At 55.6% G+C, this 18,820-nt stretch overlaps 1 protein-coding gene across 1 annotated transcript in view; it reads right to left on the bottom strand.

Annotated features, from left to right (window-relative positions):
* Positions 1-18,583, bottom strand: part of LOC133770622 (U2 small nuclear ribonucleoprotein B''-like) — a 36,617-nt gene extending 18,034 nt beyond the window's left edge. Inside the window, 3 exon segments of the mRNA XM_062206673.1 lie at positions 18,056-18,108; positions 18,219-18,247; positions 18,530-18,583. Coding sequence (XP_062062657.1) covers positions 18,056-18,108; positions 18,219-18,247; positions 18,530-18,583 — 136 coding nt within the window.
* Positions 18,584-18,820: the final 237 nt, after the last annotated feature.

The following is an 18,820-nucleotide window of genomic DNA, read 5'->3' as shown; positions in this document are numbered from 1 at the left end:
AGGACACGGGCGGCTGGTGCAGTTCCTGCCTGCACGGGCTCTGTCCGACTCCAGGGGGCAGCTGTCCACTTGGGATGTGCTGCCCCACAGGGTTGTTCGTCCTGGTCACTGAGCTGGTTACCGAAGGTAGCACCCAAAGCCGGGGGGGGGGGGGGCGGCTTGAGGGCAGGAGGCGGTTGCTTAGGACAACGAGCGAGGTTCAGAGGGAGGTCCAGGAGGGCCTGTCCGTTGCTGGTAATTTCTCAAAAGACAAACAGAACGCAAGCGCATTTATTCACAACGGAGTAATGCGATTGCCACACAATCTGGAAATGTTCCGGGATCAGAAAGTTGCTGAGTGAGTGAGAAACACAGCTGAAGACAATCAGGTGAGCAGAATACCTAGAGAGTTCAGGTTCCGGCTCCCGGGAGCCGCTGTCAGCCGGCCCACTGCTTTGCAGCCGCTCGCGGCCCCAGGGAGGGCTTCTGCTCTGGGCGCAGTCTTCAGCCTTTGGACTTGAACCTGGCTGTGCGCCGGATGGCCCAGCTACACTCTGTCGTGTGGGCTCGGTGAAGAACCACTGAGCTCCCGGGGCTCGGGCTGCGGGAGCAGGGGCATCCTTTGGATGCTTTGTCTCCCAGGTAAGAGAACCCCGAGCCACAGACGTGCTCAGAGGCGACAGTCCCTGTGTCGCTTGACGGGTGGTGAAGGCGGGCCCCAGGAGCAGCTCCTTAGTGAAGGCTGCAGACCCCAGGTCCTGTGTCCGTCTGTCCACCCCTCCCCCTCGCTAGATGTGTGTGTGTGCGTGCGTGTGCATGCCATTCTTTTGAAAAAAAAAGTTGACTTATTTATTGATAATTACTTGAAAGGCAGAAAGAGAGGGAGGGGGAGAGAGAGCAAGAGAGAGAGATCTTCCATTTGCTGGTTCACTCCTCTCCAAATGCCTGCATCAGCTAGGGCTGGGCCGGGCCCAAAGTCCAGGAGCCCAGAACTCCATCCAGGTCTCCCATGTCGGTGGCAGGGGCCCAAGGACGTGCGCCATCACCTTCTGCTTCCCGGAGTGTGCATTAGCAAGGAGCTGGATTAGAAGCAGAGCAGGGACTTGAACCCCAGGCCCTCTGCTGCGGGACGCAGGTGTGGCACATGGCGGCTTACACCCCTGCACCGCAGCGCCGTGCCAGAGAGTGCCTGGTCCCCGCAGCCTCACCAGCACAACGTGCTGCCAACCACGTGGACACTGGCCAGTCTGACCGGTGAGACGTGGCATCGAATGTGGGGTTGGGCGTTTGTTCTTTAATTTATTCTTTAATTTTTAATTTTAATTTTTTTGACAGGCAGAGTGGATAGAGAGAGAAAGAGAGAAAGATCTTCCTTTTTGCCGTTGGTTCACCCTCCAATGGCCGCTGCGGCTGGCGCATTGCGCTGATCCGAAGCCAGGAGCCAGGCGCTTCTCCTGGTCTCCCATGCGGGTGCAGGGCCCAAGGACTTGGGCCATCCTCCACTGCCTTCCCGGGCCATAGCAGAGAGCTGGCCTGGAAGAGGGGCAACCGGGATAGAATTCGGCGCCCCAACCGGAACTAGAACCCGGTGTGCCGGCGCCGCAAGGCGGAGGATTAGCCTGTTAAGCCACGGCGCCTGCCCAGGTTGGGCATTTGTTAATGAGCGGAGGAGCTGTCTGCATTTCCTCCTCTGTGAATTTGGCCTCCACACGCTCGGCCCCTCTGGGTTGTGAGCCTTTGCCTTTCCGGTACTGGCTTCCGGCTCAGGCTGGAGCAAGATTGGCAGCCACAGCTCCAGAGGTGGAGCTGTCCAGGAATTGGGAGTGCCTCCCCCCGTTTGTCACTAACCAGGTCCCGGCCCCCCTCTCCCTCTCCTGTCTCTTCTAGGGACAGGAAGAGCTCACTTTCCCAGCCTGCCTTGCAGCTAGGAGCAGCCCTGGGACGCGGCGGCGACCAGGGAGATCTAAGGGGACTCTGGGAAAGCTCCGGGTGCCCTACAGGAACAAGCGTCAGGCGTTCTTTCCTCCTGCTCTGTGCAGACAGGTCCCTTGGCACCACGTGACGGAGGCCAGAACAGTCACAGAGACGCCATCTCACGTGATCCCAGCCACCGACCACACAGGAACTTGGTCTGACATCACTGAATACCTCTACGCCGTGGATGGTGGCTTTCTCCTGGGAGGGAGAAGACTTTCCCAGGAGTAGCCCTACCCCTGCCCTGGACTTCTCCCCAGGATACGGATGAGATGGGTCCCGAACCCTTTCCTCAGTCCCTCAGTCTCCAGGGGCAAAGGAGCACCCTTAGGCCCATTACTCGGCTAGACACCTGCTCGGCAACACGGGCAGGTGTTGGTCTGTGCCGGGGGCTGAGGCACCTGTTTTGGTTCCCATGGCTCATGTGTTTTTCTGGGGGTTCCCAAATCACCCCTTCCTTCTTGCTCAACCTCAGGTCCAATGTTTGCTGTTTCTGTGTGTGTGTGTTTGTGTGTGTTAAAGCATTATTTATTTGAAAGACAGAGTGACAGAGAGAGGGAGATCTTCCACCTGTTGGTTCACGCCCCAAATGGCTACAATAGACAGGGTTGGGCCAAGCTGAAGCCAGGGGCCAGGAACTCCAGCTGAGTCTTCCGTGTGGGTGGCAGGGGTCTGTGTACTTGGTTCATCTTCTGCTGCTTTCCCAGGCACATTGGCAGGGGGATGGACTAAAAGCAGCGAACCCGGGACTTGCACAGACACTGTGATATGGGATGCTGGTAGCTTAACTCACCGCGCCGTAATGCCAGCCTCAGGCCAGTGTTGGAGCTCCCATCTTCTCCTTTCAGAAACTGGAATGGCCTTTAATAGTCTTGTCTTCTGCTCTCTCTCTTTTTAAAGATTTATTTGAAAGTCAGAGTTACACAAAGACAGAAGGAGAGGCAGAGAGAGAGAGAGAGAGAGAGAGAGAGAGAGAGGTCTTCCATCCACTGGTTCACTCCCCAATTGGCCGCATCATCCAGAGCTGTACTGATCTGAAGCCAGGAGCCAAGAGCTTCCTCCAGGTCTCCCACGCAGGTGCAGGGGCCCAAGGACTTGGGCCATCCTCTGCTACTTTCCCAGGCCACAGCAGGGAGTTGGATTGGAAGTGGAGCAGCCGGCTCTCGAACTGGTGCCCATATGGGACGCCAGCACTGCAGGCAGCAGCTTTATCCACTATGCCATAGCACTGGCCCCGTCTCTCTCTCTCTTTTTTTATGATTTGTTTGTTTGACAGGCAGAGTGACAGGGGTGGAGAGAGAGCGAGCGAGAGAGAGAGAAATCTTCCATCTGCTTGTTCACTCCCCAAATGGTCACAACAACCAGGACCAGGCCAGGCCAATGCCAGGAGCCTGGAACTCCATCCCGGTCTCCCATGTAGGTGGCAGGGCCCCAGTCACTCAGGTCATTTTCTGCTGCTTTCCCAGGAGCACCAGCAGGGAGCTGGATCAGAAGTGGAGCAGCCGGGACTCAAACCCACACCCTTATGGGATGCCTGCACTGCAGGTGGCGGCTTTACCCACTATACCACAGTGCCGGCCCCCACCCTAGTATTCTATGACAGCTGTTTATGTCCCCCACCATACAAGGTAACAGAAGCCCATGAAGGAAAAGGCAGGGGCTCCAGCTAGGTAGGAAGATATAGCAGGAGCAGCAGGCACCAGCCCAGGGCCTCGAGTGCGCTTGCTCACACACCTCCCAGGAAGCGGTGCTAACCGTCTCCATGTCTTTATGTACCTCGCTTCTCATGTTTCCTTTTAGAGCAGGGCTCTGATCATTAACATTTTCTAGAGGCTTCAGCAATACAGTCCTATGGAATCCTTGTGAATGTGCCCAAAGCTGCCATGCACCAGCAGCCCCAGCACCAGGAGCCTGTTTTGTAGGGCACCCACATGAACAGGTGCAGGGACACGGCTGCTCCCAGTAGTAGCTTGTATGGTGGAGGGGAGGGGCTTCAGACAATTTCTTAAAAATGTGTATTATTGGGGCCTGCACTGTGGCATGGCAAGTTAGGCCTCTGCCTGCGACACTAGCATCCCATATGGGCATCAGTTCAAGACCCAGCTGCTCCACTTCCAATCCAGTTCCCTGCTAGTGCACCTGGAAAAGCAGTGGAAGATGGCTCCAGTGCTTGTGCACCCACATAGGAGACTCGGAAGAAGCTCCTGGATCCTGGCTTTGGCCTGGCCCAGCCCCAGCTGTTGCGGCCATTTGGGTAGTGAACCAGTGGATGGAAGACCTCTCTCCCTCTGTCTCTGTCTCTGTCTCTCTGTAACTCTGTCTTTCAAATAAATAAATCTTTTTTTAAAAAATGTGTATTATCAAAAATTATGTATAGATTCCAAAATCTTATTTTTGCAGCAAAATCAACTTTTATTTATTTATTTGAGAAGGACACAGACACATGGGGAGAGAGGGAGAGAGAGAGAGATTCCGTTCACTGGTTCACTCCCCAAATATCTGCAAGGGTCAGGGCTGGCCCAGGCTGATACTGGGAGTTGAGGACTCCATCCAAGTCTCCCACGTGGGTGGGAGCGAAGACCCAAGTACTTGAGCCATCGCCTGTTGCCTCCCAGGGACTGTGTTAGCAAGAAGCTGGAATCAGGAGTAGAACTGGGAGTTGAACCCAGGCTCTCCCAAGTGGGATGCAAGTGTCCCAACCAGTGTCTTATCTTCTGCACACTAAGGCAGGGCATTTGTGTCTTCCTGTCTCCAGCATCTCATACCCTCATTAAAAACCTGTGCACTCTGGGGCCGGCGCCGTGGCTCACTTGGCTAATCCTCTGCCTGTGGTGCCGGCATCCCATATGGGCACTGGGTTCTAGTCCCGGTTGCTCCTCTTTCAGTCCAGCTCTCTGCTGTGGCCTGGGAGGGCAGTGGAGGATGGCCCAAGTACTTGGGTACCTGCACCCGCATGGGAGACCAGGAAGAAGCTCCTGGCTCCTGGTTTCAGATCGGCACAGCTCCGGCCATAGCGGCCATTTAGGGGGTGAACCAATGGAAGGAAGGCCTTTCTCTCTGTCTCTTTCACTGTCTAACTCTATCTGTCAAATAAAAAAAAAAAAGTTAAAAAAAAAAAAGCCTGCGCACTCATTCACAATATAAAATAAAGCAGCGAGTGATGGACCTGTTTCAGCTGGGCTCCCGCCAGTGCAGAGACTGCCCAGAGAGCAGGAGATAAGGCCAGGCTGGAAGGTGACAGGAAGGCGGGGATCCCTGCACAAGCATCGCCATGACACAGATGCCGGCAAGCAGGGAAGGCGTCCCGGGGGCAGAGGGAGAACAGAGGACTTGGGAGACGAATGTCCCGTGTCTTGTGTCCTGTGCCAACAGGAGAGCTGCCCGCAGTCCCTGTGGCCCCAGCACGGCTCCCTTTGGAGCTGAAGCTCATCAAAGTGCAAGACGGCTGGACCCATGCCCAGCACGGATAAGACTGGCCGGTGTGATGAGAAGACGGAATTGTGGGCGTGTTTGGTTCCTGTACCGGGGTTTTGTTTTTTTTTCTGAAGATTTATTTATTTATTCAAAAGGCTGAGTGATATAGAGGGAGACACACACACACACACACACACAGAGATCTTCCATCTGCTGGTTCACTGCCCAAATGGCTGTAACAAAGTTAAGTTTAGGGACCGGCATTGTAGCAGGGTGGTTTAAGCCACCACCTGCAGTGCCAGCACCTCATATGAGAGCTGGTTCCTGTCCGCTGCTCCACTGCCTATCCAGTTCCCTGCTGATGCGCCTGGGAAGGCAGCAGAAGACGGCCCAGTGCTTGGGCCTCTGCACCCACATGGGAGACCTGGATGGAGTTCCTGGCTCCAGGCTTCAGTCTGGCCCATCCCAGGCTGTTGCAGCCTTCTGGGGAGGGAAGCAGCAGACGGAACATCCCTATCTCTGTCTCTCCCGCCCTCCTTGTCACTCTGCCTCTCAAGTACAAATTTTGAAATCTATGCGTTTTTTTTTTTTCATAGTGCACATTTTTGCGAACTTTTTGAAGATGCCTGGGACTCTGCATTTCAGACAATTAGGCAATGGAGGATTAGAGGGTCTTGCCTGCACGTTGAGTTACTAGAAAAAAGTAATTTCTGAGAGTGTTCATTGCAGGGCAGTTGGTGTTAGTGACAAGCTGCCCCCACTAGAAGACTGATGAAAGGAATGATGATGGGCGGGGCATTTGGCCAAGTGGTTGAGAGGGTGGAGAAGATGCTCATATCCACAATCGCAGTGCCCGGGGGCCCTATTGGGTTCTGGCTCCCGGCTACAGCTTCCTGCTGGTGCAGACCACCGGAGGCAGAGATGGGGGCTGTATTGGTTGGATCCCTGACCCCCACACTGGAGACTTCGATTGAGTCTCAGTCTCCCGACTTGGGCCCTGCTCCGGTTCTGGCTGTTGCAGGCATCGGGGGAATAAACCACTGGCTGGGGCTCTCTTTTTCTCTCAAATAAAAACGAAACCACAGGTAATTTTAAAAATTAGAAAAGATAGAAATGGTATATAAAATGGTGCAGAGAAAGGGAGAGACACAGAGAGAGAGAAAGATCTTCCATCTGCTGGTTCACTCCCCTAACTGACCACAATGACCAGGGTGGGGCCGGTCAAAGCCAGGAGCCAGGAGCTCCATCCGGGTTCCCCACATGGGTGAAGGGGTCCAAGAAACTGGGCTGTCTGCTGCTGCTTTCCCAGCTGCATTAGCAGGGAGCTGGATCAGAAGTGGAGCAGCTGGGACTTGGGACTCAAACCATTACTCATACGGGGTGCCAACATCACCAGTGGCAGCTCCACGCACTGCGTCACGATGGCGGCCCTTCCTTAAGTGTGGGACACAGGTCGCCACACCCAGCCTTTTCCTCCCTGGCACACACTTCAGGCAGAAAACGTCACCGATGCTGTCTCCCAAATTTCCACTCCATCTGGATTCAAACCCCAGCCGGGCAAACAGCCTTTCGTCTCCCTTCCACAGGTGTCGTACGAGCCAGCCAGGAGCCGAGGTTTGTGATGGTGATGGCAGGACACACTGGTCAGCTCTGTAGTTCAGGCTCCGGTTTGGCCGTTACCCTTCTAGGTGATGCTGGGCAAAGTGCTTGAGCCCTTGTGGTTCCAATGACCTCATCTGTAACACGAGGAGGCCAGCAGGGTGGCTGTGAGCACTGAGTGAGCTCACGAACCCGACATGTGTAGCTTGCCCGGTCCGGTGCTGGCGGCCCTCAGTCACAGGTGCCCACGGAGCACTTGGAATGTGAGTTCTTCAAATTGAGATGTAAGTGTGGTTTCACATAGGATTTTGAAGGTTTAATACAAAACCAGGTAAAATAACTCACTGATAATTTCTTAGAGTGATGACGTGTTGGAATGATGATATTTTGCATCTACTGGGTTATATAAAATATGCATTCCATATGGGCACTGACTTGAGTCTCGGATGCTCCACTTCCAATCCACCTCTCTGCTATGGCCTGGGAAGGTAGTAGAAGATGGCCCAAGTCCTTGGGCCCCTGCACCCACGTGGGAGACCCAGAAGAAGCTCCTGGCTCCTGGCTTTGGATTGGTGCAGCTCCAGCCATTGCAACCATTTGAGGAGTGAACCATCGGATGGAAGACTTTTCTCTCTCTCTCTCTCTCTCTCTCTGCCTCTTGTAACTCTGCCTTTCAAACAAATAAATAAATCTTAAAGAGAGAGAGAGAGAGAATTTCAGGGGTGGGTGTTCTGTGCAACCGTTGAGACACCACTTGGGACGTCTGCATCCCAGATCGGAGCCTGTTTGAGCCCTGGTTCTCCTTCCCATCCCAGCTGTCGGCTAACACGCGCCCTGGGAGGCAGCCAGCACCTGCTGCTTCCAGTGGTTGAGTCCCTGCCGGCATGTGGGAGATTGGATTGAGTTCCAGGCTCCTGGTTTTAGCCTGGCCCAGCTACGGCTGCTATGAGCAGGTAGGGAAATAAACCAGAAGGCCTTTGTCTCTGCCGTTGATATAAAGTGAAAATGGATAAAAATGTAAAAACATATAAAATAAAAGTTTACATGTGGGCATTTGTCCTAGTCGTTAAGATACCACTGAGCTGCCTGCATCCCATATTACAGCGCCTGGATTTGGGCACCGTTCTGCTCCTGCTTCCTGCTTGCTGCTAATGCAACCCCTTTCTGTTGGCTCAATTTCTTGGGTGCCCCCCCCCACGGGAAATCCAGGATCAATTCCCAGCTCCTGTCTTTGCCCTCAGCCCAACCCCCACAATCGTGGAATTAGGAGTTGTAAACAAAATAAAGAAATAAACTTATAACAAGACAACGTTGGGGACCGATGTTGTGGCATAGTGGGTAAAGCTGCTGCCTGCAGTACCAGCATCCCACATGGGTACCGGTTCAAGTCCCGGCTGCTCTACTTCCGATCCAGCTTCCTGCTAATGGCCTGGGAAAGCAGTGGAAGATGGCCCAAGTCCTCGGGCCCCAAAAGAAGCTTCTGGCTCTTGTCTTGGGATTGGTTCAGCTCTGGCCATTGCAGCCATTTGGAGAGTGAACCAGCGGATGGGAGAGCTCTCTCTGTTTCTCTCGCTCTCTCTCTCATCTCTCTCTCTGCCTCTGCCTCTCCGTCTCTGTAACTTTCAAATATGTAAATAAACGTTTAAAAAATGAAAAAAGAAATTACAGGTTCTAAAAAAAAAAAACCAAAAAAGTGTATTTCAAAAAAATGGTGTTTTTGTATCAAAGAAAATTAAAATCCATGCAATTTTTTGGGTAATATTCACTTTCTTTTAAAATTTTTTTTAATTTTAATTTTTTTGACAGGCAGAGTGGACAGTGAGAGAGAGAGAGAGACAGAGAGAAAGGTCTTCCTTTTTGCCGTTGGTTCACCCTCCAATGGCCGCTGCGGCCGGCGCACCGCGCTGATCCGAAGGCAGGAGCCAGGTGCTTATCCTGGTCTCCCATGCAGGTGCAGGGCCCAAGCACTTGAGCCATCCTCTGCACTCCCGGGCCACAGCAGAGAGCTGGCCTGGAAGAGGGGCAACCGGGACAGAATCCGGCGCCCCGACTGGGACTAGAACCCGGTGTGCTGGCGCCGCAAGGCGGAGAATTAGCCTATTGAGCCGCGGTGCCGGATGGTAATATTCACTTTCTGTGAACTTTATAAAGACCTCTTGAATTGTTACAGCTAATTCCCTGTAGGGTTTGTATTAGCTTTTTAAAGCACAGCTACTGGACAGCTTGAAATTCCATCTGTGGCTTGCACCTTGGGCTTGTTGGACAGCGGCTGCCTGGAGCGAGGCCTGGCATGGGGCCACAGCTGGGGCCACAGCTGAGACCGGCAGCCGCCATCGGTGTGGAGCCCCTGGTGTGCGGTGAGCCCTTGGCAAAGGGCAGCCCTGTGTCCTGAGGTCTCCTGGCCACTCCCCGGGCTGCCGGCAGCTTCCCTCCGCTCCCTACAGGTCTGGTTCACTGCACTCGCCCACGAGAGCCCTCGCTCTTGCCCTTCCCCTCCCTGTCCCCTGAGACCTCTGGGCACGTCCCCGCTGTACCCCCGACAGACGCAGTATGGGCCCCGGCTGTCCCCTCAGCCTGGCAGATGCTGGCGAGGAGACCCCGGCCCCAGCGGGGCGTGGGGACCCATCCATTGGTCAGGAGACTGCCGTGTGCACCCCAGGCTGCAAGTCATCCATGCATCAGGCGGTGGAGGGGGGGCAGTTTTTGTCCAGGAAAGTGTCTCGCCAGCTACTTGGGTGGAAGAAGGGCAGGGGCCAAGGGCCTGGGGGAGGGGAGACGGATGAACATGCAGGGACTGCACAGCTTCACAGAGAGGGGCAGCCAGAACGGGAGCTTGGTGACCCCCAAAGAGAGGAGGAGACAAGAGAAGATGGCAGAGGTGAAGGCTGGGAAGACCAAGGGGCAGGGCCTGAGCCTTGGTGGGGCTGGGGGCCAGGGAGAAACCTCCTGGTGATGGCGGGGCCAGGGATGGCTGTTTTATTGTAACAAAACACACATGAAATTGACCATCTGCATAATTTTTAAATGTTTATGTTCATCTACTTGAAAAGCAGGGAGAAAGAGAGAGAGAGAGAGAGAGAGAGAGTCTTCCATCCATTGGTCCCCTCCCCAGAGGCCAGACATGAGCTTGAAGCCAGGAGCCTGGAGCTCCATCAGGAGCTGGATCAAAGCAGAGCCAGGACTGCGCCAGGCGTCCGGAGCGGCAGCTTAGCCCACCCCTCGCTCCGCCCATTCTGGAGCACCCACTCCGACGGTGTTAAGTGCAGCCATCACCACCATCCACCCCCAAGCTCCATCTTCCCGGCTTCTCAAACCAAAGCTGTCCGCATCAAAGGCTGGCTCCCCCTCGCCCCCTGCCCAGCCCCTGGCCACCCCGTCCCGGCACTTCTCAGAAGTGGAAGCCTCCAGCGTTTGTCCTTCCCTGGCCGGCCTGTTTCCCTGAATCGAATGCCCACAAGGTTTGTCTGTGTTGTAGCAGGTGTCGGGATTTCCTTCCTGTCTGAGACAAGGAGGTCTCATTGTGTGTGTCCTTGTGGTTTGGCTGTTGGGCACTGCACTGCAAAGAGCATAGAACAAAAGCCTTTTCAGGTCCCTGCTTCTGGGTCATTTAGGCACACCCCCCGGAAGAGACGCGTCTGCGGCGGAGGTAGCTCTGTTTTGGATTTTGTGAGCAGCTTCCAGATTGTTCCACGGGACTGTGTTACTTTTCCTGCCAGCAGTGCACAGGGTTCCAGTTTCTCCACATCCTTCCCATCCCTGATTTTCTGTTTATTTTGTTCTGTGGCTTAGCTAAGGTTCTCCGAAGAAACAGACTCAGTAGGCTTTCTACAGTATGGGGGTGGTGATGGTGGTGGTGGTGGTGGAGAGAATGGGGCTTTATTCTAAAGAATTATAAAAGGGAGGTGTTTGGGGGCCAGTGCTGTGGCGTAGTGGATAAAGCTGTTGCCTACAGTGCCACCATTTCATATGGGCACCGGTTCGAGTCCCGGCTGCTCCGCTCTGATCCAGCTCTCTGCTATGGCCTGGGAAAGCAGTGGAAGATGGCTCAAGGGTTTGGGCTCCTGCACCCAAGTGGGAGACTCAGAAGAGGCTCCTGGCTCCTGGCTTCAGATTGGCCCAGCTCTGACCATTGTGGCCAACTGGGGATTGAACCAGCAGATGGAAGACCTCTCTCTCTCTGCCTCTCTAACTCTGCCTTTCAAATAAATAAATAAATCTTTGGGGCTAGCGCTGTGGCAAAATGGGTTAACGCCCTGGCCTGAAGCACCGGCATCACATATGGGAGCAGGTTCAAGACCCAGCTTCTCTACTTCTGATCCAGCTCTCGGCTATGGTCTGGGAAGGCAGTAGAGGATGGCCCAAGTCCTTGGACCTCTGCACACACATGGAAGACCTAGAGGAAGCTCCTGGCTCCTGGCTTCAGATTGGCGCAGCTCCAGCCATTGCAGCCAATTGGGGAGTGAACCATCGGACAGAAGACCTCTCTCTCTCTCTCTCTCTCAGCCTCTCCTTTCTCTCTGTGTAACTCTGACTTTTAAATAAATAAATAAATCTTTAAAAATATAAATCTTAAGAAAAAATAAAGGGGAGGTGTTTGGTGCAGAAGGCTTCACCTGGGATGCCGCACCCCTGTCAGCGCCCCTGGGCCTCAGTCTGGGCTCCGTTCTTATCCCCAGCTCCCTGCTAAGGTGCTCCCTGGGAGGCAGCAGGGCATGGCTCCAGGGGCTGGGTCCCTGCCACCCACTGGGGAGACCTGGCTGATAAGGGCATCTGGGGGAACGAACCAGTGGATAGACGATCTCCCTCTCTTTCTGTCTCTCAAATTAAAACTAACTAACTAAATAAATAAATAAATAAAATTTTAAAAAGATATGAGGTCTGGCACTGGCTTAACAATTATGTTACAAAGAACAGCAGCAAAGAGACCAGGAAGAAGCTCCTGGCTCCTGGCTTTGGAGTGGCTCAGCTCCATCTGTTGCAGCCATTTGGGGAGTGAACCAGCAGATGGAGGACCTCTCCCTCTCTCTCTGCCTCTGGCTCTCTGTAACTGTGCCTTCCAAATATATAAATAAATGTTTTTTTAAAAAAAGAAGGAAAAAAGATATTTATTTATTTGTAAGGCACAGTTAGAGAGAGAGAGAGATCTTCCATTTGCTGATTTACTCCCCAGATGGCCACACCTACTGTGTCAACACCAGTCGCTCTTGTCTTCTAACATTAAAAAATATCTATTTTTAAAATTTATTTGTGTGTGTGTGTGTGTGTGTGTGTGAGAGAGAGAGAGAGAGAGAGAGAGGGAGAGAGAGAATGTTCCTACCTGCCCCCAAATGCCCACAATGGCCGGGGCTAAGCCAGGTAGAAGTGGGGAGCCAGGCACTCAGTCCAGGTCTTTCGCATGCGTGGAGCCGGGGATGGAGCCCAGCCACTCTTTGGTGAGGGATGTGGGTATCTAAAGCTGCATCTTAACTATTGGCCAAACGCCTGCCCCGACACCTGTTTTGTCTCTATTTCTGGACTCCTTGATTTGTCAAAAATCATCAGTGAGTGGGCAGAAATGAGTACTCGTTAAGGAGAAATGGTTAGGGGGTCATGGATCATCATTCAGTGAACTCCCATGGGGCTGGTGCTGTGGCCTAGTGGGTTAACTCACCACCTGCCATACATATAGTCCCGGCTGCTCTACTTCTGATCCAGCTCCCTGCTAGTGCGCCTGAGAAAGCAGCGGAAGATGGCCCAAGTGCTTGGGTCCCTGCACTCACATGGGAGACCCGGAAGAAGCTCCTGGCTCCTGGATTCAGTCTGGTCCAGCTCCAGCTGTTGTGGCCATCTGGGGAGTGAACCAGCAGATGGAAGATTACTCTTTCTGTGTCTCTCCCTCTCTCTCTCTGTAACTCTGGCAAATCAATCAATCAATCTTTAAAACGAGGGGAACACTCATTTAATCCCATGCAGTTTGGGCTAGTGTGTGTGGAGATTTGCGTGACATTTTGGGCACGGTGTTAGGAGGGTTCCGTTTCATTGTCTCGTGAGCAGAAGCCCAGTTCCCCGGGCTCATTCTGCCAAACTTGGCGAGGGGTCCCTCTCAGCTCCACCCTGCCTGCTGGTCTTTGATGGCCCAGGCTCTGCGGGGAGCCGGGAAGCCGGGGTGTGACTCCTGCAGCCTGGCTCTCTCTCAAGACCCTCCTGGTCATGCAGGACCCCTGGAGCTGCCGTGTGAATCCTGGGACAGTTTTCTCTGTGAGGAGGAGCAGGTTGGGGTGGGGGCTGCACAGGGCAGGCAGGGGGGCTCAGGAGGGCAGCAGTGGGGGCCTGGGGCCTGGGAGGGCGTCAGGGTGGTGATGGGGGTGGGGGTCTCCCTGCCGGCGGGGTGGGGGGCCAGAGGAGCTTCTGTTTAGAATGCCGTGGTCATCCCCGCAGCTGGGCAGGTGGCCCAGCCTGGACGGTTGTCACTCTCAGGCCCCGTGTCCCTGCCTGGCCTCACCCAACAGGCAGACCAGTGTGAAGACCAGGCCTGGGGGAAGGGCAGTGGGGCTCTGGCTGTGGGAGGGACGGTGCCCCAGCCTGGGGCCCTGCCTGCTGCCCCTCCCTGGGGAGACACTGCCCCCTTCTGGCTCTTTGTCAACCGACTCCTCCCACACGCGACAGGCGTTCCGGAGGAGGAAACCATGAATGGTACAAGGCTTCCTGTCCTGGCTAACATCTCCATCTTGTTTTTTTTTTTTTTTAATCTGTTTGTTTTTGAGAGGCAGAGAGAGAGAGAGAGAGAGCGAGAGGTCTTCTATCTGCTGGTTCACTCTCCAGATAGCCACAACAGCCAGAGCTGCACCAATCCAAAGCCAGGAGCCAGGAGTTTCTTCCGGCAAGAGGCCCAAGCACTTGGGCCATCTTCCACTGCTTTCCCAGGCCACAGCAGAGAGCTGGATTGGACGTGGGAGGAGCTGGGACTCGAACTGGTGCCCATATGGGATTCTGGCACTGTAGGTGGCGTTTTTACCGGCTATGCAACGGCGCCAGCCCCCAAGAGTAGCTCTCAAGTAGTCTCAACAACAACAGAAAGGGAGGTGTTGGATGTGATCATTAACTTGATTGTGGTAATTATGTCACAATGTATAATGCATGTATCAAACCATCACACGGTGTAGACCTCAATAAAGCTGGAAAAAAAAACCTACCCCAGTCTTTTGCCCTCCTGCCACTGGAGTCTTCCCAGGACTATCACTGTTATAATTCTCCTGAGGGAGCTTTGCTGCTTTGGTCTGGGCAGGGCTCGCTGTGGGCTCCCAATCCCCCAGGACTGTCACTATGGCTGGTGAGGGGGCCTGGTGCTGTGGCATGGCGGGTTAAGCTGTCAATTGCAACACAGGCACCACACACCCTGTATGGAAGCACAGATTCGAGTCCTGGCTGCTCTACTTCCAATCCAGCTCCTTGCTAACACGCCTGGGAAAGCAGTGGAAGATGACCCAAGTCATCCTGGCCCAGCCTCAGGCATTGTGACCATCTGGGGATGGTCAAACAAACAAACAAACAAACAAACAAAAATGAAAATAAAGAAGAATAGGGCTGGCCGGCTCCGCGGCTCAATAGGCTAGTCCTCTGCCTGTGGCACCGGCACACCAGGTTCTAGTCCCAGTCGGGGCGCCGGATTCTATCCCGGTTGCTCCTCTTCCAGGCCAGCTCTCTGCTGTGGCCAGGGAGTGCAGTGGAGGATGGCCCAAGTGCTTGGGCCCTGCACCTGCATGGGAGACCAGGAGAAGCACCTGGCTCCTGGCTTCGGATCAGCGAGATGCGCTGGCCGCAGCGGCCATTGGAGGGTGAACCAACGGCAAAGGAAGACCTTTCTCTCTGTCTCTCTCTCTCACTGTCCACTCTGCCTGTCAAAAAACAAACAAACAAAAAAAACTTATTTGTAAAATTAGGGAGAAAGAGAGAGAATCTCTCATCCATTGATTCATTCCCCAAATACCTGCAGTCGCTGGGGCTGGGCCAAGCTGCAGGCAGGAGCTGGGAACTCCATCCAGGTCTCCCACGTGATTTGTTATCTCTCTCTCTGAACTGTGGACACTTTCCAGCCTGGCCTCCCGTGAGCCATGAGCCTGAGGGGCTGGGGCTGGGGTGGGCGGATGGCTGGCTCCTTGCCTGCCCACACCCCGCCCCCACAGAAGGCCAGTGGAGCATGCTGAGTTAGTCCCCGTGGGAGCCTCCAGCACCAGGACCTCAAGCTCCAGGCAGGTTTTTGAGCTTGGGTTTGATGAGGAAGGGGGGGCGGAAAGAGAGTGCCCAGGGGGAGGTTGGCCTCAAGGCTTGGAGGGGCACCTGTGCACGGGCTCTCTGTGTGCGCCCCGCCCCGTATGGGGCTGCATCCCTCTGAAGGGGTGGGGGGTGTCTCGGAATCTCCCAGCAGACACGGAAGGCTAAAAGTTTCTTCCTTTTCCCTCCTCCCTCCCTCCCTCCCTAAGATTGATTGATTGATTTGAAAGAGTTACAGCAAGAGAGAGAGAGAGAGAGAGAGAGAGAGAAGAGATCTTCCATCTGCTGGTTTACTCCCTTAACTGCCTGCAACATCTCCATCTGGCTCTCCGGGGTGGGTGCAGCGGCCCAGGCACTTGGGCCAACGCCTGTTGCTTTCTCATGCACATTAGCAGGGAGCTGGATCAGAAGCGGAGCAGCCGGGACTTGAGCTGACGCTCATATGGGGCACCTGTGTCGTCACAAGCAGTGTCTTCATCCCCTGGGCCATACATCCATTCCCACCCCCCCACCCCCACCCCCAGCCAAGAGTTTCTTTGCCACCAGCTCTTGCACCCAGAGAGAGGGAAGGTGAGTGCAGTATTTGCAGGTGTTATGGGTGTGTGTGGGGCCAGGAGGTTCTAGCTTCCAGCACGCATGGGAGGGAAAGGCATTGCAGGGTGTGGCTGGCCTCCTGGGAGAGGAAGGGCAGGGGACAGTCACCCTGAGACTACTTCTGAGGCCCCTCCCTTGTCGCAGCCGCAAGTACTCGACACACCAGAGTGCCACCTTTGGGGTACTGATTTCTGAGCCCCTAGCAGGCACCCCGGGGAGACTCAGCTGTTCAGCTCCCCTCCCCACGTGCCAGTCTGGGAGGGCACTGGGTGACCACACTGACTGGCGTCCTGCCTTAGACTCTGGGATCTGTGAGGACAGTGCTGCCCTTGTCTGGGGAGGCCCAGGCCCCTGCAGGCTCTTCCGGGGTGGGTGGGGTTCCCGGGCGCCCCTGAGACACCAATAACCCCGTGTCTGCTGCACAGCCATCCACGCCACGCTGCCCCCTTCCCTGCCTTGAGACCCCTGATCTGTCGCTGCTCCCTTTCCAGGAAGCTCCCTCCCCCTCCGCACAGCAGACTGACTCATGAACTGACTCCAACATCCGGGTCCTGGGTCCCCACCCCAGCCAACCGTGGCACATGTCTGACCTCCGGCCAGACACCTCAGAGATTACCCCCACCCAGTCATGGGCTGGCTGAGCAGAGGGCCAGCTCCCCCTCCCACCCCAGCCGTGGCTGTCAGATGTCTTGGAGGCAGGGGGCACCCTCCTGGGGTCCCTGGGGATTACTATGGGACCCTTGAGCTTGCCTCTTTCCCCTGGATTTTGACCCGGGACTTCTGAAGCTGTTCAGACCCAGGCTTAGCAGTGCTGACTCAGGTTCACCTCTTGGCTCCTTTGTGGGTCCACCTGGGGCCTGGGTGGGGCTTATCAGAGGGTCCTTCATGGGAGAACTTCTACACCCATGGGGCTGGGTGTACTAGCACCCAGCACACACCCGGAAGTGCTCCCAACCACGTCCTCCTAAGTGAAGCCGAGGCTATCTGCCCATGCCGCTCTCCCATCCCATCCTAACCCACCTGCTACTCGGAGGCCACGCAGGAGCCCCCAGCCTCCCGCCAGCTCAAGTGTACAAGAAGGCAGTGGTCACCTTGGAGACCGCAAGCATGGAAACAGGGATAAAGACCAGGTATGGATTTTGGATCTGAACCACAGCGTCGGTCCCACTCAGCCTCAGTTTCCTGGGGATCTTGGAGGATCTTGGGGATCCCGGGGATCCTGGAGGAGGCGCCCTGAGCACTTAGCTCACCACCCTCTGCACACGCATCATCTTCTCCGACCTTGGATTGTAAGCCTGGTTCAGCCCCAGGGCCTTTGCACATCTCCTGTTCTTTCTGCTCAGCACGCCCTCCCCCTGGGGGGTCGGCTCCTTTGTTCTTTGGTTTGCAACTCAAAGGTCATCTCCTGGGGCCCTCATTGGTCCTCCAGCCTGGAGCAGCCTTTATGGTCCCTTCCCGGCTTGATGTTCCCCTCTGGAGCTAACAGTTTGGGGCCCTCCCACTTGCACAGGCCCCCGTCCCGGGCTCAGGACTGAATTCTGGATCATCCGCTCAGAAAGGACGTCCCTGCCCCACGCAGGCCTACAGAATCCAAATCCACAGGGACCCAGAGCTGCGTTCGGTACACGGTGTGCCTGCCCCTGGCAGGGGTACAGACCCAGCATACTTCCCGCCAGTCCCCTGGCTGCCCCAGCTCCTGGGTTCTGGGTGCCAGGAGGCGGCCTTGCCAGGGAGTCGTGCCCACGGCTGCCGGTGCCTGGCAGGAGGGGACGCGTCACTGGCAGGAGCTCTGCTGAATGGCGCTCTCTGGAGCCCACCAAGTGGGCGCACACACGCTCAGTGTGAATCGCTCTGCAGAGAGCCCACAGGGAGCCCATAGACCTCATCCCTTTGAAGACTCCAAGGCCAAGTCCGGTCTCCATCACCTGCTTCTCTCGAGCTCAGCAGCCTGAGCAGAGGGCACGCAGGCCCAGGCTCCCCATGGCCGCTGACCACAGAACTCGCTGCAGGTGGCGTCAGAGGCGGCCGACCAGGGGGCGCACCTGTTAGCTAAGGCGACTCCGGCCCGAATGACTGGAGAGGCAGACCTGCTTCCAGCGGAAGGGGCCGCTGCTGGCAATGAGCTCTTCCACCCAGGCTGGGTGTGGGAGTGCCAGTTCCAAGGACATGGCTTTTATTTGACCAAGCAAGGGGCGGGCTCGGGAGACTTGTGCGACATCTCGTGACACTGGAAAAAATCACTCACCTGGAACCAGAAGTCCGGCTTGTGTTCCGGGCAGAAACAAGAACTTGCTCATCCTGCACGGGGTGGAGGGGGGAGGTGGTGATGGTGGGGCAGGTGACTATGAGGCCGCAACTCTCACGAGGAAGGGAAAAAAAAAGAAAGAAATCCAGACATGTGGTCTCACAGGGGGCCAGGGTGAGCTGTCCCCAGGGCCTAGGGGGAAGGGAGCGGAGAGCGTCACCCCCAAGGGCGAAGGAAGCAAGAGAGGAGATGAGGAACAGGCTTAAGAGCTGGAGACACAGTGAATGCAGGGGCGGCTGACCCGGGTGCCGGCATCACTTCCCACCCCTGCTGTCTTCCCCAGCGCTGCTTCTGCGGCTCCAGGGCTCACTCACTGCTCCGGGGCAGGGGCCTCGGGCTGGGCCTTCCTGGGAGAGACACCTGCTCTGTTGTCACCTCCCAGCCTCTCCTGCCCTGGCTGCCAGCGGCTCCCACCCGCCTAGCTTGGCTGCCTTGGCTGTCGTGGTCGCCGACTGCCTCTTGGTCCATGGCATGTTTGGTGCTCTTCACAGCCTCCCTGCGGTGGGCCGGCCCCTGCCAGTGTCTCCCCAGGGACATTCCACGCCTTCTGTGCCAGCATCTTCATCGGGCTCCTCTGCCACGTCCCCTGTGGTCCCCTCACAGCCCTCTCTCTCTCTCTCTCTCTCTCTCTCTCTCTCTCTGTCTCTGAGCCATCTTTTCAGAGCCATGTATGCCAAGACCAAAACCCTTTGCTGTAAGCAGCAC

The sequence above is a fragment of the Lepus europaeus genome, chromosome 11 (genome assembly GCF_033115175.1).
Source record: "Lepus europaeus isolate LE1 chromosome 11, mLepTim1.pri, whole genome shotgun sequence".
NCBI lineage: Eukaryota > Metazoa > Chordata > Mammalia > Lagomorpha > Leporidae > Lepus > Lepus europaeus.
Note: the sequence above shows the minus strand (reverse complement) of the source record. Positions and strands in the feature narration are given on the sequence as shown.